The sequence below is a fragment of the Acomys russatus genome, chromosome 13, assembly GCF_903995435.1.
Source record: "Acomys russatus chromosome 13, mAcoRus1.1, whole genome shotgun sequence".
Taxonomy (NCBI): Eukaryota; Metazoa; Chordata; class Mammalia; order Rodentia; family Muridae; genus Acomys; species Acomys russatus.
Genome location: NC_067149.1, coordinates 63,053,943 through 63,080,748, shown reverse-complemented (window position 1 = coordinate 63,080,748; position 26,806 = coordinate 63,053,943). Strand labels below are relative to the sequence as shown.

The 26,806-nt window shown below is 40.9% G+C and overlaps 1 protein-coding gene and 1 non-coding gene across 2 annotated transcripts in view; one reads left to right on the top strand and one right to left on the bottom strand.

The window, feature by feature from the left end:
- The window catches only part of Plekha5 (pleckstrin homology domain containing A5), a 189,605-nt gene that overhangs the window by 85,987 nt on the left and 76,812 nt on the right, over window positions 1–26,806 (bottom strand). Inside the window, exons 4-6 of the mRNA XM_051155526.1 lie at window positions 2,764–2,847; window positions 1,880–2,000; window positions 1,279–1,383 (exon numbers count right to left, since the gene is read on the bottom strand). Of these exons, the coding sequence (XP_051011483.1) occupies window positions 1,279–1,383; window positions 1,880–2,000; window positions 2,764–2,847 (310 nt within the window). The remainder of the gene's footprint in view (window positions 1–1,278; window positions 1,384–1,879; window positions 2,001–2,763; window positions 2,848–26,806) is intronic.
- Window positions 13,579–13,682, top strand: LOC127197843 (small Cajal body-specific RNA 4). Its single transcript, XR_007831795.1, has one exon. It is a non-coding gene; the product is annotated as a small Cajal body-specific RNA 4 (non-coding RNA).

Genomic DNA, 26,806 nt, shown 5'->3' with positions numbered 1-26,806 from the left:
ATAGGATGCCCTCAAAATGCCAGACTTGCTTAGATGTCTGCATTAATACTTTTTAGCATATTTCTAGTTAATCTAACCGTGACCTTAAAATGATAGCGATGAAATATGGGTAGAAAGCTGGGCGTGGTGGCGCACGCCTTTAATCCTAGCACTCAGGAGGCAGAGGCAGGTGGATCTCTGTAAGTTCAAGGCTGGTCTACAAAATGAGTCTAGGACAGCCAGGGCTACACAGAGAAACCTTGTCTTGAAAAACCTAAAACAAAAACCAACCAACCAAACAAACAAACAAAAAACCCAAACCAAGCAAACAAAAAGAAATACAGGTAGAAAAAAGTCCTAAGTGTAAAATATTTGTCTTTTAAAATGAACAGTAACTCCAAAGGAGAAACCAAAAACCAAAGGGACGTGTGTGTGAATGGTCTATATAATTTTCAGTCTTAATTATACTTGTTCTTTGGAACAGAAAAGAAAGCCTTGGCTGTCCTAGAATAGATATGTAGACCCCCCAGGCCTCAAACTCAGAGATCCAGGGCTAGAGAGATGGCTCAGTGGTTAAGAAGAGCATTGGCTGTTCTTCCAGAGGACCTGGGTTCAGTTCCCACGCCCCACATGGCAGCTCACAACTGTCTGTAACTCCAAGATCTGACAGCCTCACACAGACACACATGCAGGCAAAACACCAATGCACATAAAATAAAAATAAATAATTAAAAACAAACAAACAAACAAACTCAGAGATCCACCTGCCTCTGCCTCCTGAGTGTTGGGAGGCATGCATCACCACACCCGGCTAACTATGAATTTTAATGAAGGAATGTTATTAGGTCTACCAAAAGCAATAACTGGCTATGAAACTGATCTGCAAGGTCACTAAGTCATTGATGTAATTAAACAACTTTTCCTTGTCTTTGGAATTGAACCCAGGGTGGCTTTGAACTCTTGTCCATGCCTCCGGAATGCAGAGATTATAGGCATGGGCTACTGAACTTGGTTGAAAGTGCTTTTAAACATGGGGTAACCACAGGTTTTGGGGACTCTACTGAGACATGCAGCATCTATGAGATGTGCCAATGAGGTCAGGTAACTGGTATGATGCCTAGGGTAAGGGAGAAGAAAAGCAGGTAACAGTTTGGATGCTGCGTATGTCATCTCAGTCACTGGTAGCCATCTGTCTGTAAATGAACCCTAGTTACTAAAACCCTTAGTCATCAACTTTCCAGCCAGGAGGACTTTAACCCTGCTTCATCCAGGTGTCTGAGAATGGACAGAAAGGCATACCTGCTTATACAGCCAGCCGCGCCTGACCACAGGCGCATTAGGATTCCTTTTAATTGAATTAGACCTTTTTCCAAAATTATGAACCTTTTTGGAGGCCCGTGATGTCTAGACAGGAGAAAGCAGGACATAACATGTAGCGTTAAGGGCTGGAACTTTAATGTCTTCATTTTGCAATTTTTACCTTTTACAGATTTCTCTGTTACTTGCAGGAAAAATTACAATTCCAGTTTTGCTTGCTTATTTCAAGTATAAGAATTGTACACAACGAAATGGGATTTCTAGGCTACTATACTGATTTTCCCTCTAAAAGTCTGGCTTAGTCAACGGAATGTGCATTCCCTCATATAAACATCCATAACGTTTGCAAAATTACTGAATATCTCAGCTCAACATCTAAAAGAAACGTAGGTCATTAAAATTTCATTAATTTATATTTGAAGCTATTCTTTATGTCAATTACTGCCAATAATTAGTTGTAGTACCATGCAATAATAAAAATGTAATTATTATTTTCTAATTCCAATTTTTAGTCTATAACGAGTAATAGCAAAAGATACAAACTAGTACTTATAACCAACTAAACATGAGCAGAATAGCTTACCCTGCCCACGGGGCTCATGGGATGCCCTGTGTAGTCTGAAGCCATGTTGTAATTGGAAGCTTCATTTATCATACTGATGGGTCGCTCCTTTTTTTCTTCAGATGTCATGGCTGCAACAGTCCTGAAAAAATACCAATGCTACAGCCTGCTGTCCATGTGAATTGCTTCACAGCAGTGCTCCCTAAGGGATGAAGGTACCCTTCTTTTAAATAGTTTGACAGTCGGTATCATAAAGTAATACTTAAGTTTATCACCACTTTAAGTAAAACCAACACTTCTACTGCTAGCCCAATGTAAGTCAGTACCATATTTAAATAGGCACTATTGCGGATATTCTTTTTGGTAACCCAAGTGGAAAAAAAATCAATTACAAGGGTTTGAGCTGTGTGACACTAGTCACAAAGGACTGAGCTCAATCCTATACCCCTGCATTTGCATACACACACACACACACACACACACGCACACGCACACGCACACGCACGTACACAACGTTATTTATTCTAGTGTTAGAAATAACTAACAGCTATGAACAGCTCTATGACATGTAATGGTAGGAAATGGAGGGGGAGATGTGGCAACAAACAAAAATGTATGGAAAATGGTTAATGCTCACAGCCCCAACCTGAAGGGTGAGAAAACAGCTCACTCAGCTGACCAAAGTTTGCAAGTTTCTTTCGCTGACATCCTGAGCTCTAGAGCTGAGAGTCAGAATTTAAGTTCCCATGAAATAGCTTCTAAAATTACATTCCTCAGGAAAAGAATTAGATCATGTTTCTCTGCAGTGTTACATGTGAGCACACATGAGAAGATAAAGTGTAAAGCTGAGTCCCACAGCCCCGTGTGACCTGCTCAGAGCAGGCACTCCACAGGACTCTACTTACTGATCATTCACAACAAAGATGCAGTTGTCCTGGGATGGCTGTCCTGTGACCGGATGCTTGCAAGTCACTTTCCTTTCATTGTGGCTGAAAATAAATAAACAAATAAAAGAAGAAACAAGTTACGTATGTCTACAATCACAAACATTTTTCTAATAGTCTAGTACCAAAGCACCCACCTTAAAATTCTGACATTAGAGTCATTGAACAAACACATGGAAGTGCAGCACACAACAGTATTAAGAAGCCCACCTCTCATTTGGTCTGAGACTTCAGCCCCGTTTCCTCACTATTTCATAAGCAAAGTCCCATTGACCAGGCTAGTTACCACTGTATCTTGTAGTCACAAATGAGATACAAACAGAAAGAACGAGCATTTACCAGCCTCCTTTAACCTGGGCACAACTCTGGCACATTTCAGAGAGCAAAAGCTAAGTCATGTATGGGACAAAGTTAAACAGCGCAGGGACATCAGCACACGAAATTCCCATAACACTTCCATCAAGTGGCATATTTAAATTAATTTATCCATTAGCAGCTTCACAGAAGTATGTAGTACATTTGGTCACACTCACTAGCCTCACCTCTCTTACCTCCCCCCATCTGTGTTAATATACAGAATTCTTTAACAGATACCTACTTGGTCTTGTGAGAGGTAGCAGGCCTCCTGCTAGTAGCTCCCAGGCACTGTCTTTTTAGTACAAAGGAGGTTATATGATCCCAACCAAAGATAGGCAGAGAAGTCAATGATTCCCAGACCCTCCTGGGGGCTACCAAAATGAGCCTCCCACTTACCTGCCAACCCCATGCTCACACTGTATTTGTCATTCTTTCCCACAGCTCATCAGGTTTGTGTTGGGCTATTACTTCCACAAGCTCAAAACCAGACCAAGACTACCCGTGGTTTTGCTACAACCCGTGTTTGGCAGCGTCTTGTACAGAGGTTCACAGACTAGAGAATGAACTGAGCATGGCACAAATCTAGTGTTTGCTTACACATTTTTTTTTTTTTTAAATCTGTGGAAAACCCCTACAAATGCAGAAAACTATCTAGCAGACACAGCCACCAAAATTGACAAAAGCATCTGGATACATCTCCAATATCCACCAGTTACTTTTAGTTCATTGGCTATTTATGAAACCCACCCACCCAAATGATACAACTTCATATTCAGTTCCAGAAAACTGTTTTAACACTTGCCAGTAACATGTTTGCTGAAGCCCTTCCAAAGATGCCCACCTCCTCAAACAAACTGAAGTTCCCTTTCAAAGGCAAGAAGCGTATCACAGCATCCTCGGCTTTTGCTAATGTGCAACAGTACTGTCAACTCCATGAGACTTCATCTTTATTCCTCTGTCACGAAGGAACATTTTGTTCCTAAACCACTTTCTCCACCAACTCTGGGCTTGCCACTGCCTGCTTCTCTGTCTCTGCCTCTCTCCCTCTCTCTCTGTGAGTTATGCAAGTCCCCCTGTGCACATGTAGGACTTCTAGTGCATTCTTACTCTGTTGCTCTCTACTTTATTATTTTGAGACAGTCTCTCTGAATCAGAAGCTTACTGTCTAGGCGGGGCAGCAACCTCTTTGAATCAGTCTTTTTTTTCCTCCTAAAGTTGGGGTTATTGGCATGCTCACCCATACCCAGCATCTGCATGTGTGCTTTGGGAACTCGGGTTGTCATGTATGCAGATGCATGCAGAATAAGTGCTCTTGGCTCCAGCCGTTTCCCCACCCTCGGTATGTTTAAATTCTGGGCTACTGCTGAAGGTCGGTGCTGGAGCATGTGCTTAGCATGCTTGAGGCTCTGGGCTTGATTCCTAGGCACCACTCAAAAAAAACACCAAACATAACTTGTCAAGAATCTGTTGTTCTTCATGAATAAAAACAGAAAAGTAAAAAAAGACACATTTTTTGTATGTTGTTTAAATGTAAATTTGTGTTTCTAAGAGAAGTCTTACAAACTGGGATAAAATTCAGGTCTTGAAACAAAACAAACCTACAGTTAGGGAATTAATGAGTTACCTTTTGGGTTGAAATTCACAGACGCAAGGGAGGAAAGCCACACTTTCCTAAAGGTGATGGCAGGTACTTCCTACTGTCCCATGCTTTCCTTTAAAATGTCTCTTTGTAGATCAAGAGCAGAAGCTCTTGGTGGTGTATATGTGTGTGTCTCCCAGAAGACATCTTCCGAATGTTATAACCAGAGGCTGTTATCTCCTGGGAGGAGCCCATAGGATGCTCAATATTTTGTTATGTGCAGGAGACTGGTCCACATCTAAGCACCCCCTAGAAGGTTCCAGTGCTGAGGGAGGGCAGCTGGCCTTGCACCACCACAGCCCTTGACAGTGAGCTTCCCTGAGTAGGAAGCATCATGCCTTTCCCATCCAGCATTTCCCTAGACACAACAGAGTGATATAAACATTTTTATCAAAATACCCCACACCCACATGACCAACAACATAAAAAAACATACACTTCAAATATGAGCTCTAATAAAATTATGGGATGAGATGAAGAAAGCCTTTCTACTAATGACTGCGTGTTAAATTTCAAGTTTTTTTTTTTTTTTAAACCTTTATTGTGTATGTGTCCATGGATAAAGAAGTCAGAAGGAACTTGTGGGAACTCATTCTCTCCTCCTGAGGTCCAGGGATTGAATTCGGGTTCTCAGGGTTGGTAGTAAGTGTCTTGACTCACTGAGCCATCTCCCAGGCCCACAATTTCTACTTTGTAAAATGATACATACCAGAATAAATCAAAGAACGACCTCACTCTTAAGACTGCTAGCAAATAGAAAACATTGTTATAAATCCTGCTATCCAGTGAGGCCCACAGTGTACAGATCATTAGAGTATAAAAGCCAACCAAGAGCAGCAGATTTACACAAGTGAGTACATAATCATTTCTTTGAATCAAGCATGGGGCATGGCCAGGGATGGGTGTCGGAGGGGTAGTGCTTGTCCAGCCTGCACGAGGCCATAGGCCCAATCCCTAGAATGTCATATCCTTAGTTTTTGCCCTGTTCCTTTCACTTGAGTACTCTATTAGGCCCAACTGGCCACCATGTTCCTGAATCATGCATACATAAGTTCAGAGTGCAGTTTTTCTTGGTATTTACTTTTCAGGTTAGCCAATGCTCCACAGCTATTCTTCTCCACAGTCCCATCGGTCAAACAGGCCAAAGTCCATGCCTAATCCACTAACAGCAGAAAAATAGCATGGTTATAAGTCTGCACAAACCACAAATAACTCATATGGAGGAGAATAAATAAATGAGAGTATATTGTAGTATCTAGGAAGAAAAGGGTAAGGCTTTTCTTTTCTCAGACACATCAGCTTTCCATATGGTGTAAAGAAAACATAGTGATAGCAGATTATAAACACTGCATGTTCTATAGGGTAAAAGAAGGCAGTTTTGCTTGTTTCTTTCTTGAAGAAGTTTTGGGAAGGTCAGGAAGATGATTTAATTTGAACATAAGATTTCTTGAGGCTTTCATCATAGTTTCAAAAATGTTGTAATATTTTGGTCAATAGCTATATTCTGGTTATTCTTAGTACTGTAACTGTTTCTTGTAGAAACATTTGCTTGTTGTATTTAGAAAAAAATATTTCATGGTGTGTTCATCTGATTTCTGTGGCTATAACAAACTATCTGAGATTGTTAATAAGAGAAAAAAAAACCTTTATTCTTGCCCATAATTTTGGTGATTCAGTTAATTAGCAGACTGTTTCCAATGCTTGGAGACTTTGAGGCAGTACATCATGGTGAGAGCACTGTTGAGCAAGCTCTACTCCCATGCTGCTGGGGCCCTGTTGCGTCAGTCCCTTTGTGGAAGCATGTTCTCGGTGGCCTAAGGACCTCGTGAGAGGCCCTACCTCTCCAAAGTCCACTGCCTTTTAATAGTGTCATTCTAGGGACAAAGTCTTTAACATGTGGGCCTCTGAGGGACACTCAGCATCCAAACTACTAATACAAAGGGGAGTCACTTTCCATCTAAGCAGCAAATTTTGAAACCACTGCTAATACGCTGCCAATAACAGCTAATATGAGTACTGGAATACAGACTGCAGCCAAACGAAGCAAGCTGAGTCTTATGTAACCCACTAGGAAAAAAAAGTTTAAAAGAGTATGTGTTTTAGAAAACTGTCTAAAACATTTTGTCTGGTTTTTATTAGGCTCAGATGTGAGCCCACATGACCTATGAATCATCTCAAGGGAAAGAGAAAAGGATCGCACATGCGGCTTGGCAGCTGAAACAGACAACTCTTCTGGTAGGCCTGCTAACAAAGGCAGCATCATGCCTTCGACTATTACAAGGACCCAACCCACAAGTCACCACATACCTGCAACAGTGTGAGCAGGAGGCAGAAAGCCTGTGGCAACCACAGAAGCTATTCTGTTTCTCAGGTAGGTAAGAAACCTGCAGCCAGCAGCTCAGACATGTGCTTGCAATTCATTTTGTGTCTACTCAAATGCAAGAGTACCAGCTCATATGTTTTTTTCTTCCCCCAGTTTAGTTTATAGCTCAAGGATGTAACAAGACACCACAAGGCAGTTATATTTTCTGGCTTGATTTGAAGTTGGAGAGATTTTTACCAGTAGAAGTCATATAATAACTGCCATCATTGACACTCATTCAAATGTAATTAGCTTTAAAAAACATGCCTATGGTAGCCAGTTAGTTATTAAATTGATGGACTCTATGCTGACTCAAAAATAATGTTTATACGATTATTAAATGGAAAATTTGCTAATGCTTTATATAGAAAGCTATTTATTTTCATTTTAGTAAGAAGGAAGAAAATATTATTTTAAAGCCTGGCTGACATAATAACTGTTTTAGCAACTTATTTACAAACTAAAAATATGCTGGCATAGGAAACTGGGCCTACAATTAAAAATATTTTAGGAACAACAACAGCAGCAACAACAACAAAAGCCAAAAAACCCCACAGAAGTCCCCTGATTTTCTTGAGAGAAACCCAATTCTTAGGCCTTGGTTATGTGGGAAAACAACCATACAGTTAGCAATGAGAAGGATGTAATTGTTTAAAAACACAAGAAGTATACATTCAGTTCTAAATGCCACTTGCAACTCAGCCCTAAATGCTTCCAGACATCCCGCTAACCTCAGGGATTCATGCAGTCTCCTCGGTGTTTAACCCTTTACTTCTCTCCACATTTAGAAAACAGATCACCTCGGCAATCTTGGGAAAAAAGAGGGAGGTGCATGTGTGTGAAGACTTTATTTTGCTCCTCACATGGCAACATGCAGACATCACTGGTGACATACTCATGGTGACAGCTCGGCTCATGGAATCCAGCGGTATTGCTGCACTAAGGACTTGGGCCTGACAGTCCTCACAGAGCAGGCCCATGAAGTGAGATGATTAGTTACACCACGTAAGTAGGTAAACCCACTCACCACATTTACCAAGTTCCCAGAACAGGAAGAAGAGGTGCTTCCAGGGCTGGCTGCCTTCCTTTAGGTGCCTACGTATCTTTCTACAAATTCTCCTTCCCTGACTTACCAGACGACATTTTTGGTTCTGTCCTCACTGTCTGGTGCAATGGCACCCAAAGCAGGCAGCACCATTTGCTCAGAAGTCCTTCCCTTCCTCCAGTGACAGGGAGTGCTGAGCAGGGCACATGCAACCTGGGTAGAGGGTCCTCCAGGCTCTGCCCCAAGCTGCACTAATATCATTTCCATACAAGGCTGTCCCCAAACCTCCAATTCTCATTCAATTTAAACTCAGTGCCTTCCTATCTTGCTCTGATGCTCTGAAATCCCTTTCCTCTCTTAGTCAGCTGTTCCAATAAAAATCATCACCATAGCAGATTTAGAAACATTATGCCACATTCCTCTACCACAGGTACCAGAGTACAAATGCCACCAACTCCAAGGCCTGCATCAGAGAAACAGGAACTGGAAATGTGGCTCAGCCTAACCATATGAGAGGGCCTTGAAGCTTGGGGTGGTGGTGGTGGGGAGCCATGAGCATGCTGTAGCCAGCCAAGTGGAAAACCAAGAGCACATACATCATCAGAGAACGTATAAACTGCCCTTTGAAAAACCTTTTGAAAATAAAAATAGCATGCACATTACATATAATATAAAAATAAACACTTGTAATAGATTTTAAATAATTCTGAAGTACTGCAAGCATAATTCAATTAGCACCAAGCTAGTTAAAGACAAAATGTTCCTGTCACATCCACCTGGGTGTCAGCAAGGGTTATATCTCAGACCACTTGATAAATTAAGGAAAAAAAGACTAAAATAAATTTAACACATTTTTTTATCTGCAGGTAACTTGTGTTGAGTCTTAGTTTGGATGATTATCTTAATGAAAACAATAGGTAGTACTGTACAGTGAAGACAGAAATATGAATTTAAGATGTGCGTAAAAATTTAAGGTAATTTTGTGCCAAGTGTAAAAGTACTAAGCCTTGTTATTTTTGGTAGTGGCTAGAAATCATCCTATAAGAGCAGACAGCCTATAAGATCTCAGCATGGCCGCATAAAAGCTGGGTATCTTTGAAGTTCCCTTAAGGGATGGAGTTAGGGTCTGCACATACACAGAACAGCTTTACCAGAGCGATCACCATTGGAGTGCCACATTCAGTGCAGTTTTATTCACTTCTTAAATACTAACTTGTAAATGACCAAATACATGTCTGTATCTGTATCACATGTTGACATGTTGTAAATCACTTTAATCTAGTCACTGCCTCCTACCCATTCTTCATGTTGTATCACAGCTGTAAAATGTACCCAAAGAAAAAGAGCAAAACACACATCTTCTACCCTTCTGGAAGGATAGTGTTTAGTAGCATCAAGGTATATTAGTGAGTGTAATATAGTCCTTACCAAACAGAGCTTAATTAGAATGTGCTAGAAGAATTAGTTACTGAAAACAAATACAATTGGATACTTCCTTGCTTTAAAAGATTGCTGGCCACTCCCACCATCTTTAATATGAAATAAAATGACACAGACAACTATAATTTAATGAACAAGGAACACTAATAATATTACCTATGCTTAACATGTATTATTGAATGATCTAGAATAGAAAACCATATACAAAGCCACATAGGAAAAAAATTGATTACAGGGTATATAGTACAGTGATTAAAAAAAAAAAAAAAACTCAAAAAATGGCTAAGAAACTTGTACATAAAATACTGTTGTCACCCATGTCCCAGGGTAGGTGGGAATTTTTAAAACAAAACTCAGAGCCTCAACTAGAAACATACAAAAACATTCCATTTGTCATTTAAAAGCAATAGCGTGGCATTAAAAATATATAACCTATAATTTCATGAATTTAGACAACTCTACCACTCCCTAAAGAATACTAATTAGTAATATTCAGTAGTAACATAGATTTAAACAGACATTTACTGCACCAGTAGGAAGGAAGCAAACAGCAAGCCAGAAAAAGCCAAGTTCAGGCCTAAGTTCTTAGACATATCACTTTAGACATGTAACCTACATATAAACAACCACACAACTGAAGTATCCCAACAGTTTTCCTGTAGATGAGGCACTGTTTTTAAGAGTCAAACTGACCAAGGAAATAATAATTCAATTCAAATAGAAAATGCTAATGATTTAATTTACCTGTTCTTTCACAATATTTAAAAATTTTTACGTGTATGAATGTTTCGCCTGCAAGTACTTAAGCGTACCATGTGCACGCAGTGCCCAGGGTGGCCAGAAGGAGGAGTTGGATCCCTTGGAACTGGAGTTACAGGTGATGGTTTTGAGATCTGGTGCAAAGGCTGACACCAATCCTGGGTCCTACTGAGACAACGTTCTAGCTTCTCAATTTACCTATTTTTCATTCCACAGTATTTACTAAGTTTTAGAAACTACACAAGCTGTCTTGAAACAATTATTTCATGAGCATAAGTCAAATAATACCCAAGTGAAACAAGATCAACGTCCTTTAAAAATAAATGCATGATTCTTTGCACAGCAAATGCTTTGTATTCATTCAATGAGCACTGGCAACACAGCCTCAAGTATAATAATGACAAAGAGTGACATAGCTATAGACAAAATATGGGCAGCAGAGGGTTACCCACCATGCATGGTTCAGTCTAGTTAACAACTGACAGGTGGCACCTAGGGCAAGAGTAGGATAGAAATCCAACCCAGAAGAACTCAGTGAGGCCCACTTCCTTCAGCAGATGAACAGAGTGGTGACAATTAGCCACAGGGCAGAAGTATAGGCCCAGTTCTGGGGCTTCTGCAGCGCCTGTGTCTGGAGACACTGACTTCCAGAAGCACTCGGTGTGGAGCACCCTTAACTGGCTTCTATGATCGGCAGGCTTTGACCTTGGCAGTAAGATAGAATCTCTCTAATACAAAGAGTGAGGTAATTCTACTTTTTCATTTAACTTGCTTAGTAACTTAAATTATTCACGCTGCCATGTTACTAAGCATCTAATATGCCCAATGTTTTGTTTTGTTAACTACAAGAGAACAAAATACATAGTTTAAGCCTGAAAAGAGCTGAGACAGTCATCTGAGTTCACCACACTAATAAACTTTTGCCAAGTCTAACTATCTTCTAATGCTTTTGAGCCAAGGAAACTTTTAGGTCCATTTTAAGTCATCTCCCTAAAGCTGTGCTTATCAGATTTAACTTCCTGTTCATTTAAAAAGAAGTTACAGCAGATTCTTCTCACTTGAATTTTGGTGGCATCAATGACCTCTGATGTCATAAAGTCTCAAAACCTTCTTTGTCTAAGCTGTGTGCCTCATCTGTTCCAAAGCAGTATACCATGGTAACGCACTGCCTAGGGTTAAAACACAGGCTTAAAAAACATCTTAAAATATTTTAAGTGAATTCATGATAAATTTTTAAAGGGAACAGAAATATTCATGACTTTTCCACATACAGCACTTCTCGAATTTTCTAGCTTTGGGCAGAATCTTAGGTGCAAACCTAGCAACTTCAGGGAAAAAACTGTGAATCTTAAAGCTGTCAAGTTAAATAAAAGGAACTTGAAACCCTATTTTCATGTTTACAAATATGTAGTAAAATATATTATCCTAGGAATCATAAGGTAGCAATCTACTTAAATTTGGTATCTTATATAATGACAAAATACACTATTCACATAAAAATATGTACAGTAAGTCATTTTTATTAGTTACATAAAGTTGAAGCAAGACATATTAAGAATTACTGCCCTTTCCTCATACAAAACATCTATTCTTAACAAGCTGAAAGTAAAACCGATAGTGAGCCTTCATGAAACGCGCGATGCTATAAATGTCAAAGGAAAGGACTTTAGAGGCTCCAACACGTACAACACAAACAGTGCATCATAAAACACAGACAAGAAATTTAAGTAAAAGAGTTTTTCAAAACCAAAAGGAGATTCGTGCAACATGCTTTCAAATTAAATCCATTTATTTTAGAATTCAAAGATACATGAATTGGTATTGCCAACAAGAATATATTCTTAAAGGCACAGATGTTTATAAAATTTCAATAGAAAAAGCACTATAATATAAAAATTTCTGCTAGTGTTTCGTTCTTAAAGTCTAAGTTAGTAAGGATTCCTACTTTGAATCACACCATAGAAACAGCCCCCAGATTAGAGAAACAAAGGCAGTTAACTGTTAATTTAAACTACATTACAATTTTAAGACATTATGCAATAATAGCCTATATTTTCCATAAGAGTATCTGGAGTATTATTCACCTAATTCTGAGTGTGTGTGTGTGTGTGTGTGTGTGTGTGTGTGTGTGTGTGTGTGTGACCCAATTTCTCATTTGAGCAAGGTAAAAAATTAAGTAAGGTAAATAGATTTTTGTAAAATAAAAATTCTTGGCCTTAAAGTAATTCATGTCTACAATATATTTATGTAGCTGGAACTTAAGAACAGACTAAGAGAAAGACATTGATATCTTAAAATGTTCAAGTTGTTTGAAAACCAAGTAAACATATTTACATGATAGTTTAGAACTAATTATGATATGCAAAGTGTCTGCGCAGGCCCCCTGCATGGCACTAGGGCTGCAGAGTGCCTGTTACAGGCTAATCACGGAGAGAGAGCAAGCAGCAGCTATACCAACAGTAAGGAGACTCACTCACCTCCTTAGTCACAACCACATCCTTCAAGACTCAGCTACAGGCACAGGGGACCTGGGGTGGGAACACACTCAACTCCTTTGTCTCTGAGCAGCTGTCTGTGAGTCCTGTGAGGACCAAACACCAAGGAAATGCACTGTGGCTTTCAGGCTGGCCTGCCACTCTGAAGTCTGACACCACACTGACGTCACACTCTAGCCTGTCAATGCAGCCGCAAATTAAAGCAGTTCCTCCAGGAAGAATGTATTCTGATTAAGCTTGCCTTCTAGTCAGAAAAACAAAACCAAACAACTCCCCCAAACCGACCTTAATTCTTTCCTTAAATTTTGCACAGACCATAAGTAAATATCAAGGTATATGATTACAGATAACTCTTCAAAAAAAAATGCTTAGTAAGAAATTTAAAATAAATGCTCTACATAATTGGGCATTTCCTGTTAGCAAACCAACTAAAAGGACACTCTTTTTGACATGTTCTCCCACTGCTGTTTCCAAGTCACTACTGATTGTTTCAAAATGCAACAAATCAGTAGTACAAAGAAGGCTGAAATTCATGGATTTCGACCTAGACACAGGGGTAGCTGCTCAGACTGACTACTTACTGTGCCAAGCACCTGTTCTGTTCCTTCCCTCACGCTACTGAAGAAGAAACTGAGGCACAAGAGAGGTTGTGCCATTTACTGGTTAAAAAACTGGAACCACTGGAGGACCAAGAAAGCTAAGTCTGATGAAGCAAGACAAAGGGGTGGAGAGAGCTGCCCTTATTGGAGAAAACCACAGGGCTGACTGTACTACCCAACATCTTCCAGCACTGTCTTTGCTGTTTTTTTTTTTTTTTTTAATTAATTGAACAAGAAAAAATAAAATAAAATAAAATAAAATAAAATAAAATAAAATAAAATAAAATAAAATAAGAACCTCGAACTGTGAGTGTCCCACCACCCAGGCACTTTATCACTGTACTGCTAATGATAAGAAGACAGTCTGGGGGCCACAGGCAGGACTTTATTCCCAGAAGGCTCCCAACAGCATGCTCCCAACTTTCACTCTTTGATGAGCTAACCCTGCCCACTAATACATACTGAATTTTGATTTCTTGAGATAAGCAAGAAAACAAAACAAAAGAAAACATATCCATTGGCCATCTTAGTGCTTTTTTGTGTGTTTAGCTACAAGGGATAATTTCTAGATGCAGAACGGGTATCAGAGAGCATGTGGAGCTATCGGTTTATATTGTCCTCCACACAAAGGTCAGTAACTCATGCTTTTCCTCCAGGATACTCCATCTCCTCTTTCCCTGTACTCTGGCCCAGGCCGAACATCATTTTTCTTCTGCACAAACCTAACAGAGAAGATATACACTGTGATCTGTGTATGTGTAGGCCTTCAGGAAGGTGTGGTCAAAAGCACACCAGCCTGGAGTTGCAGGCTGCACTCTTAAGTTCAATGTCTTCTCAACATGTCTCTGAGCACAAAGGGTCACCTCGCCTCAGCTTTCTCTTACAGAAAACAAGTGTAACAATATACTCCTATGGGCTTTTTGTGAGAATGATAAAAGTCATATAAACAAAAGCTGACTCATTCAATGGCTAACTGTATTTCTTCTATAGTTCATGCCTCTTTTACAAAACAGTAATTAATTTGAGAATGGGCAAACCGCTTTACCAAATATGCTGTAAATATCTTGTTAGAATGCTAATAGGATAATACTTTTCAAATATGTTAATTGGAGCTGTCTTACAACCAAATCCAACGCACAACCTAACGGGTGCTAAAGCATTCCTTCTCTATGAAACTGCTGTAACAAAAATTAAAACCAGAGGACAAAATTGCTTCATTATGTAGTCTGAAATATAAGAAAGCAGGCCAAACAGTATGCTAAAAACAGAAGGTTGTACATATGGCTCATAATCCTCTCCTACTTTTTTAGGTTAAGGTTTTGCTAATTTCAATGATATTCAACTTAAACTTTTTACACTAATCAAGAAAACAATCCCACTTTCAGAAACATCAAAAAGAAGTCAATAAAACTTCCCTCATAGCCAGGCATGGTGGCACACACCATAATTCCCAGTACTCAGGGCGGCAGAGGCAGGCAGATTGATGTGAGTTCAAAGCTAGCCTGGTCTACAAAGCAAGTCCAGGACAGCTAAGGCTACACAGAAAAATCCTGTCTTGAAAAACCAAAAAGAAACAACACAAAATAACTTCCCTCACAATTCCAAAGGCAAAGGAGAATCCCATTTAAATAGTAGAGATCATATACATTTATTTTTGTTTTTCAAGACAGGGTTTCTCTGTGTATTCCTGGCTGACCTGGACTTGCTTTGTAGACCAGGCTGGCCTTGAACTCATGAAGATCCGCCTGCCTCTGCCTCCCGAGTGCTGGGATTAAAGGCGTGCGCCACCACTGCCTGGCTCGTATAAACTTATAAACAGAATCAGACTGCTAAAATATAGAAGGTTTTTTTTTGTTTGTTTGTTTGAGACAGGATTTCTCTGTGACGCCCTGGCTGTCCTCCCTCTGTAGACCTGGCTGTCCTTGAGCTCAGAGATCTGCTTGCCTTTGCCTCCCAAGTGCTGGGTGTGCACCACTGCGGCACAGCTAAAAGGTTTATTATCTCTCATAGCAAGTAGCCTTTCTATTCTTTAATGAAGATTTCCGTCAAGACAGCTCTGTAACGAAAAGCCTTCCTAAATTCACTAAGCAAAATGAGATGATGCATGCTTATACCCCAACACCGAGGAGAGCCAAGACCAGGGGACTCTGAGGTAAAGGTTAGCTGTAGCTCGACAGTGAGACTCTTGGTGATTGATGGACTTAGGTAACAAAATGACACATCTGAGAGATGCCTGGCACTGGAGAAGCACAGCGCTGGGTATGTCTGGGGAGCATTTCTAAAAAGGACTGGCCTGTGAGAAAATGAGGAGTGGGAGAAAGCTTCAGCAAGAACGTAGGTAGAGACTATGGATATGGTAAGAGGAGGAAAGCAGGTGCCCGTGCAGGCTCTCGTCTTCCTCAGTGAGTACATGGTCACGGCTGCCATCATCTGTGGCTATTAGGCTCCAGCTCTGCCAGCCTTTTAACATGGACTCAGCACCAGGGAGCGTCCAGTGTGCCAGTAGCCCTTCTACAGCTGCATCTGCTTCTACTGTGTAACCCACTCAAATAAACACCCTCGTACTCATTACATCCCTTCCCCTCCTCCCCCACTGAACCTTCTCTGATCTTCTAGAAAACCTTGATTACTTTACATTTTGGTACAGGAATGGGAATTCTTCGGTTCCTGAAATTCCCAAGGCACCTTTAACACTCTTGTGTAACCTGTTTGGCTTCTCTTTAATGGCTTCTTTGATTGCAACTTTAAATAAGCTACTTTTCTGGCCAAACTGCATATTTCTTCCATGTATAGAAATACATGCTCTGCTTCTTAAAAGCGCTTCTCACTGTGAACTTGGTTAAAAGTGGGTAGCACTAACATGGCATGTCCTGAATGCTACACTATTTTGAAGGGTCCTTTATTCATTATTTTTCAATTTATACTCTGTCAAGGTTTCAGGACATGCATAAACTAAAGACAGGTCCTTTGCCAGATTATCACACGAATGGTTTCCAGCCCAATTGCTAATAGTCACTGTTCCCTTCTAAACCTCACAGAACAGTCTTTCCTGTGCTTCTCTTGTTTTCCAAACTCCCACCAGAATGGCCCACCAAGCTCTGCTAAAGCACTCTAGGTGTGCTCCCGTCTGCTTTTCAACTCTTTCACACTCCTCTCATACACCAGTTCTCAAAACTTAATAATCATACTGTCAGATTTAGTTACAGCAGCCTTGCTCCCCTGGTACCAATTTTCTCTATCTGTTATTTTTGCATGATCAGGCCTAATATTTGACACAGTCAACTCAAGGAAGGACAGATTTATTTTCAGTCTTTTTCACTCCATCATGGCAGGGACATCATGCCTAAACAGCTCACTTCTTCAAGGAAGGACTGTGTGTTAGAGGCTGATCACACCACAGCAGCCCAGAAAGCAGAGGAAATGCTGCCATGGAACCAGAAGCCAAGCATAGCCATCAAAGGCCCACCTCCTGAAGAGCTTTCCAAAATAGTGCCACCACTTAGGGACCTACCTGGGTTCAAATACATGAACACAGGAGAACATTTCAGATTAAAACCACGACATCCTACTCTGCTTTTAAGTAAAACAAACAAACAAACAAAAAAATCAAACAATAGACCTGGAAACGTACTAAAAACAAAGTTTTCTGTTACCCTAGCATATCTGATTTACATGTGATCCCATATGAAGGCAGAACTTTTCAAGTAAAATGAAAATCTACCAGTGTTTGCAGCATCACACAGTGGGATAGTGGCTCAAAATAGCATTGCACCAAGGAAAAGACTAAAATGAAGCCAAAGAGAGGACAAACTGGGAATTAGCAGGGATATTAAGATGTGACAAGCCAGCAGGCATTTAGTTTATGGAGGTACCAGAGCCTGTAAGGTTTTCCTGGGGCTCCTCACCCACTTATTCACGTTTCCCTTCCACCACAGGGAAACTGTGGCAGGCCATAGAAGTAAAAGTGAGAATAAGATCAGGTCCCTCCTCTCAAGGCCCTAACAGGCCAAGCTGACAGTTTCATAAGAGAAAGCATGTGGTAAACAAATCATTAAGACATAACCTGATTTGCAGAGCCCAGAAGAGGAAATGGCTAACTGCCTGGGGATAACGAAGTGAAGGCTGACCGAGTGTCTCAAGATGGAAGCTGTTAGGGGTAGCTGTGCTGAGAGCATATACGTCAGCGAAAAATCTCAACTTCACACCTACAAAAGCTTCCCAGCAAACGAATTATTTATTTCAAGAAAAATACGATCAACAGTAAGGCAATTCTCATGTGCCTTCTACAGTTCTGTCTAGCTGGTCTCAAATACCTGCACTGTGAAGGGGAGATAAACCTGTTTGTGTTTTAATCCCAAGTGTGGGACTGAGAAGAGGGCAGGATGTTTACCACTCAGATGTGAGAAAGCAGGATGTTTTTCCACATAGAAGCCCAACTACTTCGTGGGGGAGCTTGGTGAAAAATACCCTTGAATACACTGAGAGGATAGATTATATATATGCCCAAAACAGGAGAGGAGGCCTTTGGTTGGGGCTTGGTTTTTGGTTGTTCATCTCTGTACTTCAAGAGGCTCCTAAAGAGAACTGCTCTAGGCAAAGTTTCAAGGCTTTGGACTCCAGCTGAGGCTTGAGGTTCCAGCTGCTGCTCCTGGTTCCAGAAGCAACTTTGGTGGAATTGCTGGTCTGCTGAAATCCTGCTGACTACACCCCTAAGGTTTCATTGTAGTGTTTTTTTAATATCCTTTTCTGATTGTTTGGGTTAGTTGGGCTGTTAGGGAGGTAGACTTGTTTAATAATTTCATAAACATATAATTGATAAGAAAATAGAGCCTACACCACTGATCACATTTTCAGGAAGAAAATCAGAGAAAAACTGTAGACAGATATCCCACTACAATGTTGGAGTTAATCAACTTCAAATCAGTGGGGAATACTAAATCTCAATTTCAAATTTCTTTTCATGTATCTCTAAAGTATATGGCAGGAGCCATGCCTCATTAAAAAGAGGGGTCAGTGACATGGCTCAGTTGGTAAAGGTCACTGCCATGTAGGCTGGATGACATGAATTTAATCCCCGAACGCCACGACAGAAAGAGAACAAACTCCTCAAAGTCAGTATACATACACAAATAGTGTGCATGAAGACAGAACACTCATATACATAAAATAAATCTTAAAACAAAGAGAAGGGTTACAGTTAGCTCAGTGGTTAAGAGGTTAAGAGCACCGACAGGCTAGTAGAAGACCAGGGTTTGATTCCCAGCACCCACAGGGCAGCTCACTACCATCTGTAAGCCCAGCTCCAGAGGATTGAACCTCTTCTGGCCACTATGGGTACCAGGTGCGCATATGGTAAAAAGATAATACATATATGTAGTAAAATACATTAAGTTAAACACGCACACACACACACACACACACACACACACACACACACAAAGTTCAGAGATGTTTTCTTAAGAATTGTTTTCTTTTTTTGGTTTTTTTCCTCTGTGTAGCCTTGGCTGTCCTGGACTCACTTTGTAGACCAGGCTGGCTTCGAAGTCACAGATATCTGCCTGCCTCTGCCTCTGAGAACTGGGATTCCAGGAGTGCACCACCGTGCCTGGCTTTATAAGAATTTTTACACCAACACATGTTTTGGCACATCTAAGTCATGCCTGTGAGATGGCCTAAGACCCAGCTGTGATACTGTCATTTTTTCAGTCCTTAGACATTATTTCAGTTCTCAGTGGTATTCATCTTGAAAATGCTACCCTTGACCTATCTGGATCCTCAATATTTACTCGGCAAAAGAGACTTATTTCTGAATACCTTAATCTGAAACCCAATTCCATTCATAATGTGGGACCAATTTATTTTTAACTAGTATTCAAAACAGAGGTTCTGTAATGGGAAAGAAGCTCACCTGCTGGTCTTCTCTTAGTGCCTAACATTACTGTAAGACAATAAGTGAAAGGTGTTTCACTGGCTGCTTACTGATGTTCATCTCCTAGGTCATTTAATAAAACCTTTCTGATGAGAAAAATTTTACTATCCAGGAAATATTCAAAGATGTTTTGTGTTTCAAGCTGGTGTTCCTTTATTTTAGAGATAAAAATCTCACAAAACAGCAAATGTCTAGAGTAAGTAATTGGAAGAGAAAATGATTTAAGAATCCAATTAGTACATAAACACCTGCTTAGGAAGAAACCAATTATAATGAGAAAGCCCTTCATACCAGGGACTCTTCTTCCACAGGGAGTGGTAGCTACTAAAACACACTTGCTCACCAGCAGGACTCAGCTCCTGAATCTGGAGTCCTCAGGTCATTAATGAGCAAGCTGACCTTTCTAAGGACAGCTCAGTAAGACGTTGACTTAAGACTTTTAAAATTCTCTTTATCCCACTTTTTGCATGAGATAAGGACAACTAATCATTTAGTTTATAAGCCATGTGTCTCACCAACTTATATATTTTCAAGTCCTGCTGAAATACTGTCTTCTCGGAGAGCTGTTGCCAAGTTGCTAGCTGAGGTTTTACTCCATGTTATAATCTATCCCCAAATGCCTGCTGAGATGGAGTAGAAGAAACCATTCTGCATGAGTTCTAGCTGCTTATTTAGAACACAAGGCGCTGCCTTAGCCTGTTTGCTTCTTGATCATGTCTGGAACGGAAGGAAAACTTTCTCTTTACGTCACATCTCATCTGGCACATTCCTCACCTGTACACGACCCTCCTTGTTTGCACACATTACTGACTTTCTTTTACTTAAGAGCTAGGAGAAAGCCTCTGTTAGAATGCTGCACAGATCCTGCTGTCTAGAGTTAAGAAGTTCAAAGTCAAACAGACAAACCTGGTTGAGATTTAATTTCCTTGGCTAATATTAGATTTCTCATTTGTTTAATAAATATTTACAGAGTGTTGTGGAACTCTGCTGGATAAGGGTGAAGTCTGACATCTCTGGATAGCCATTTGCATGTGGTCCATGATGGTGGACTTCCCCCTTCTCAGTGGAGTTCTCTCTCCACCTAGTCTGGCAACTCTAGAAACTCTGAGGAGAGCCACAGTAGCCCTGAGGGAAGTATTACAGGTCTGACCCTTTCTTGATAGCAAGCACCTGGGGATGCCTGGAAGTACTTCACCCTATGCTAAGGAGATCCTAGCCGTAAGCAAATGACCTTTAACAGTACCTAGAAGTTCTTCTACATATAGGATAATTAAGTACTGTCTTTCCTTCTTGTGATAGGACCCCATGTTATTGCATGTAAATGAGGTACTGTACCGCTGCATGTAGATTAAGTATCCTGGCACTCCTTACCCCCAGCAAATCAGACACACTCATCCATAAACCTCTCTCCACTGCCCAAGGTTTATAAATAAAGCCTTAAACCTCACTCTGCGTGCTCTAAGCCACCCCTGATTGAATACCAGGACCTTGGGACCTTCAGTCCAGAAGCAAGCAGTGCTTAGACAGACCCACCAGATGTGGAAGCCAGGCTGGGCACTGAAAGATAGAGGATGATGATTTCCTTTTTATCTATAAAGAAGAATGTTTTTAGGATGTGTGGGAGCATTAAAAAATGAAAAAGAAATGAGACATGTACATTAGGTGTGGGTAAGTGGGATAAATATTTAAGTAAAGTATTAAGTATAAATTTTGATCTTGGATTCTCTAAAGGATGAATAGAAAAAAGAAGAGAAAATCAGCCCAGTGCTATGTGCACATGATGGGCCCAACACTGATGCGAAGAGGCTCACAAAGTCCTGCCCTGGCTTTGGAGCTATGAGCAGCTGTGGCTATCAGCAGTCTTCTTTGGATGGAGTTCCTGACAGGCTGCACGGTCCAGGAAGGTCTAAAGACCTTACACATCCTGTCAGAGCTACCTGGACTCAGTGAATTTAAGAGCACATGAAAGCTGAAAAACGAGAAAGTGGTAGAGAAAGGGTATAAGAGGAGCGGGACAGGCAGGAGTGAGGGACGGGTTTAGCAAAATACATTATATTCATGTGTAAAATTCTCACCCACACACACCCACATGCACTCCTCCCCCCACATGGTTGAACAGAAGTCAAAATTTAAAAATATAGGTTAAAAAATGAGCCAGACCTGGGTGTGGCATTTCTTTAATCGCAACATTTGGAAGGCTAGGGTGGACCAGCCAGTCCGGGATATGTAGTAAGACCCTGTTTCAAGCAAACCAGGGGCTGGGAATGTAGCTTGTATGCAGAACATTTGCCTAGTACATGGAAGACCATGGATTTGATCCACAGCACTGGGAACAAAATAAAATAAAGATAAATAATGTAGGATGTGAACAGTAGCTACTTATGAACCAGAGGTGTATGACAAACAGAACTTTATGTAGATTTTAATTCACAAGAAGGCTCGAGTTCATCATTAACATCCTCAGAAAGTTTTTCTTTTTTCTTTTTGTCTTCATGAGGCAGTTTCATTTACTGTAAAACATGATGAACAGGAAACACTTTACTCCAAGTCCTATGCTGGGACCTCAGTGGGCTCCACTGCTCATGAGCATGGTGGTTCATACCTGTGATTCCAGCTCGTAGGAGCCTGAGTGATGAGGCCTGAAATGAATTCTAGCTCAGTCTAGGGATGCCTTAAAAGCCAAACCCACGCAAACCACCACCATGTCCAACAACGACGACAATGACAACAACATCAGGAAGAACTGAATGTAAAAGAAAAGGATGTTTTGTTTCAAAAATGGGATCTATGTAGCCCAGGCTGGCCTGGCATTCCTGGGCTCACCTCAGGACTGAAGACTAAAAGGAACTGTAGCAGGTAGACAACAGCAGCAGATGTAGAAGACAAGAGTCAGATGCAAATGGAATCTGAGGGAAAACTCCATGGTCCACCTTTGTTTCCCACATTTCTGAGAAGCTGTGTCTAAAATCCATTTGACGGCTTTATGTTTGGTTGGTTTGGATATTTGAGACATGGTCTCTCTACACAGCCCTGCCTGGCCTGGAACTCACTACATAGACCAGGCGGGCCTCAAGCTCAGAGATCCACTTGCCTCTGCCTTGCTGGGATTATTAGACTATTTAGGATTTACCTCACGTAATTCACTCATCTAGCCAGTTGTGGGTGCACATCTGTAATCCTTGTACTCAGAAGGCCAAGACAGAAAGGACAGAACTGGGATCAAGACCAGCCTGGGCCACAAGGTGAAACTGTCTTGGAAACACACACACACACACACACACACACACACACACACACACACACACACACACACACACACCCCAAATATAACCTGACTACTAGAAGGGTTGTACTACTTGAGGGCCCCTAAATACTGTCTGTACTTAATGATATGCTCTAAGGAGGCCATGAAGACATTGTTTCAAATATAAAAACGCTTCAAAGCTTAAAAAATAAAATGCAACTTGCATTTCTGGTGGGGTGACGGTAGAAGATTGTTACCCAAAGGACTCTTGTACAACTCACAGCCATTCACACACGAACACACTTTCAGCTGCCAGCATGTCACAGTCGCATTTTGTTGGCCATGTTTACGTTAGAGACGTAAACAGCCAGGCAGTGACTCATGTGTATGTATGGGTGTAGCTTCTCTTTGTTTTCAATCCATAACACTTTATACTCACAGTGAGAGAACTGTCTTTTAACAAGCTTAACAGGACAGAGAGGCAGACTCTGCAAAAGAAACACTTCGGGAGCAAACATAATTTGAAGGAAAAGAAACAGCAAAGAAACATGATTGTTTCAAATGAAAGGCAGCAGCTAGCTGATGGGATCAGCAATGCCTGCTGTGAGGCTTTGGTGGCCCTAAACACAGTTGGCAGCAGCCCTTCGTGTTCACTCTCTTCAGCAACTAATCTAAAGGGCTGTCCTCTCCTCAAGCCACCTGCTCCATCACTGCCCTGAGCTCCATGTCATCTGCACAGGAACTCAGTCTTAGCTGCAGCTGTGTGAATGCACAACTTCCTTCAAGTCTCCAGATGGGGAACTCACCCTCCATTATGTACCACTGGCCTTGGACATTCATTAAAATTTTGGCTTCCCAATCAAAATCCAAATGCTGTTAAATTGATTTCAGACAGAAGTCGTTATGAAGTGCAAGCTGGCCTCATATCCATAATCACCTATCTCAGCTTTCCTGTGCTGGGCTTACAGTTGTTTGCTACATTACAGCTTCTTCTGGGAGGACAAATTTTCTGTTTTGTTTTTTGAAACAGGGTTTCTAAGAAACCTTGGCTATCCTGAAACTTGCTCTGTACACCATACTGGCCTCAAACTCAGAGATAAGCCTGCCTCTGCCTCATGAGTGCTGGGATTACAGGTGTTTCCCAGTGCTGCCACCACTACCAGGCTCAAAAGACACGTAACTATCCCCAAATTTTAAATTCTTAGCTCTTAGTGTAGTAGAGAAAAAAAAAAGGGTGGGGGCAACAAATGAGGGATGTGGTGGTCACAAACAGAAGAAGCCACGTTGGCTTTGCCAATGTTCCTCTCCTTTGCCTTAAGATTTATATTTGTTTACATGGGCAGGGCTTTGGCCCACTTTCTAAGATGCAGTTTTCCATTTCCTGGATGCACAGCTACCTAGGATATTAACTGCTACTGTGTGCTCGCTCTCTCCCCTGCCCCACCTTGCCTCACTAGCAACTTGCCCTGAAAACGAAGGGTCCTGATGCATTTATAAAATTGCCTTTAGTAGACAAATCATATTTTCTCACTGACCTATATACATTTCAGGGATTTTTCTCAAGGGAAAGGTATAACGCCAAGTTCAAATAGTTTTATCTAAGATGTATCTACTTTTTAATACACAAAGGAAATATATTTTATGTAAATAAGGGGGGAAAAGCCCACAGTTTTGTGTCAGACATAACATAGCTATTTATCACACAGCCACCAAGATGACTCCACTCTAAGAAGATAGTGACCACTGAATTTCTTAAACTAACCTGGAAGTTTTTCCATGGAAACTCTTCTAAGCCAAATGATGTTTAGGGGGAATTCTGTTATTCAGTAGACTTCGCATTCAAGATCTGTGACTTCATATCTTTGCAAAGTAGAGTTAATCTATTTACTTATTTTATTTGTGTATGTGGTATATGTATTTGCCAGCAGTGCCCATGTAGACACCACACAAAGCTTGCCACCTGTTGCCTTAAGACAGAGTTTCACTGAATTGGAGGCTTAGCCTTTCAGATAGATAAGCTGGGTGGGCAGGAGTTGCTGGAATGATAGATACATGCAACCATGTCTAGCTTTCTAGGTGCATCTTGGGTATTTGAATTCAGGCCCCCACACTTGCAGAGCAAGCACTCTTACCCACTGAAAACTCTACCCAGCCTCCAGAGTATTTTCAATTTATATTTGAAAAATATTAGAAATCTCAGATTATTCTTTAAAAGATTTTGCTTGGACGTGTATTTATTTTATTTTATTTTAGGTTTGCTAATTGCACATTCAATGTCTAACGTGTTACTTTTGGTTAAATATAGCTAGTAACCCACCAACATATCAAACTTAATAAGAAACCTGATTATATCCCAGCCACAGGGGAAGTAATATTGATCAAGTAAGACCAATCTTCAGTGATCACAGACTGGATGGGGTATGGCAACCAGCTCACCTATAGCCTGCCCCTAAGCAGATGAGAACAGGAGGCCTTGGCCAAACATGCATTAGTATTTGCATAACTTCTTCTCAGAAGAAATGAGTGCTGGTGAGCACATACAGTCACTAGGTTAAAAGCAAGGAAAATTGCTATTCAAGTTAGTTTTCAAATTTAACAGGGATGCTAGAACACAAGACAAGTTGCAACTAAATCTAATTATAAATTTCTCAAACAAAACCAAACAAAAAGTCCCTGAAATGAGTGAGTAGAACAGCAGGGCAACCAACAGCTATCTATCTCACCGACAAGGCAGAAGGCTTAAGATTCTAGTAAACATGGGAATAAAGGTTATTTTCAACCTCCCTAGCAGCATTCAAGATACCAGGGAAGAAACCATGTATCACGAGAAAGAAAAGCAATTCAGTACTCAGAATGGGAATGAAGGGAGGGGTACACACATTTAGTTGAAGAGCTGCTGAGGATTATGATATATACTGCAATCCAAGTAATTTTATAAAAAATACTTGCTTATGTATGATCTTTTGCCTGCATGGATATCTGTGTACCACATGCATACCTGGTGTCCTGGGAGGCATCTGGAGTTACAGATGGTTGGGAACCATGTGGTTGCTGGAAATCAAATCCAGGTCCCCTGTAAGAGCAGCCAGTGATCTTAACCATGGAGACTTTTCTTCAGCACTCAGCCCAAACCATTTTAAAGGCTAGACTCCAATGATAATTTGTGACAGATGTAAGAAAGCATACCAACAGTTTGTCAAATGAAATATTCATTCTAGATAAGATAGAATCTGATGGCCTTCCCCCTAATAACAGAGGGGCACAGGAGAATGGCATTTCTATGTGGGAAGAAAAGAAGGTTCTGAATGCCTATGAACCCAAAATTGCTGGAGGCAGGAAGATCTGGGCCCTTCAGCTCCAAGCCTGGATAACTTGAGACAGTCCCAAAACCAAAACCAAAACCAAGAAGGTTACTGTCACTGTTATTGCCTTTTATTTTAGATGAGTCCTTGCTTTTCGTCTCTAAACTTTTATTATAGTGCTTTACTGTGGGTATGTGTGGAGTACAGAGGACAACTTTCTGAAGTTTCTCTCCTTATACTTTTTTGTGGACTGCAAGGATCAACTTCGTATAGTCAGCTTGTGTAGCAAGTGGCTTACCCACTGGGTCATCTTACTAGCTCTGGTCCAAGAGAGAATTCTGTGGAAACAAATGCACACATTCTGTTTTCTGTTTCTGTAACAAAACACTAACGGCTGAAAGAGATTTATTTGGTTTAGTGTTTTAGAAGCAGAAAGTCCAAGTACTGTCTGTTTGGCCTCTGATGAGGATCTCCAGGCAGATTACAGTAGTGGGAGCATATGTGGATGAGATCACATGGCAAGACAGTGAGAAACTCAGGGGCCAAACTCTTCTTTCTACATCAACCCAATCTCGTGCCAGAGCCCAACAAACTCCATTAAACCTGAGATGGTCCAACCAATCACTCACTAGACCTTGCCTCTAAGCGCTTAACCCCCTTAACACCTCTCTACTGTGGGGACTGAGCTTCTATCTAGCACTTGAGTGGGGACCACACTCACAGCCCACTTGACTACAGCATCTGGCTACATGAAGGATTCATATGAGACAGTTGTTAGCAAAGATCTAGATTTGAGCATAGACAAATGTGAAGAAAACCAAAATGACCTCAAG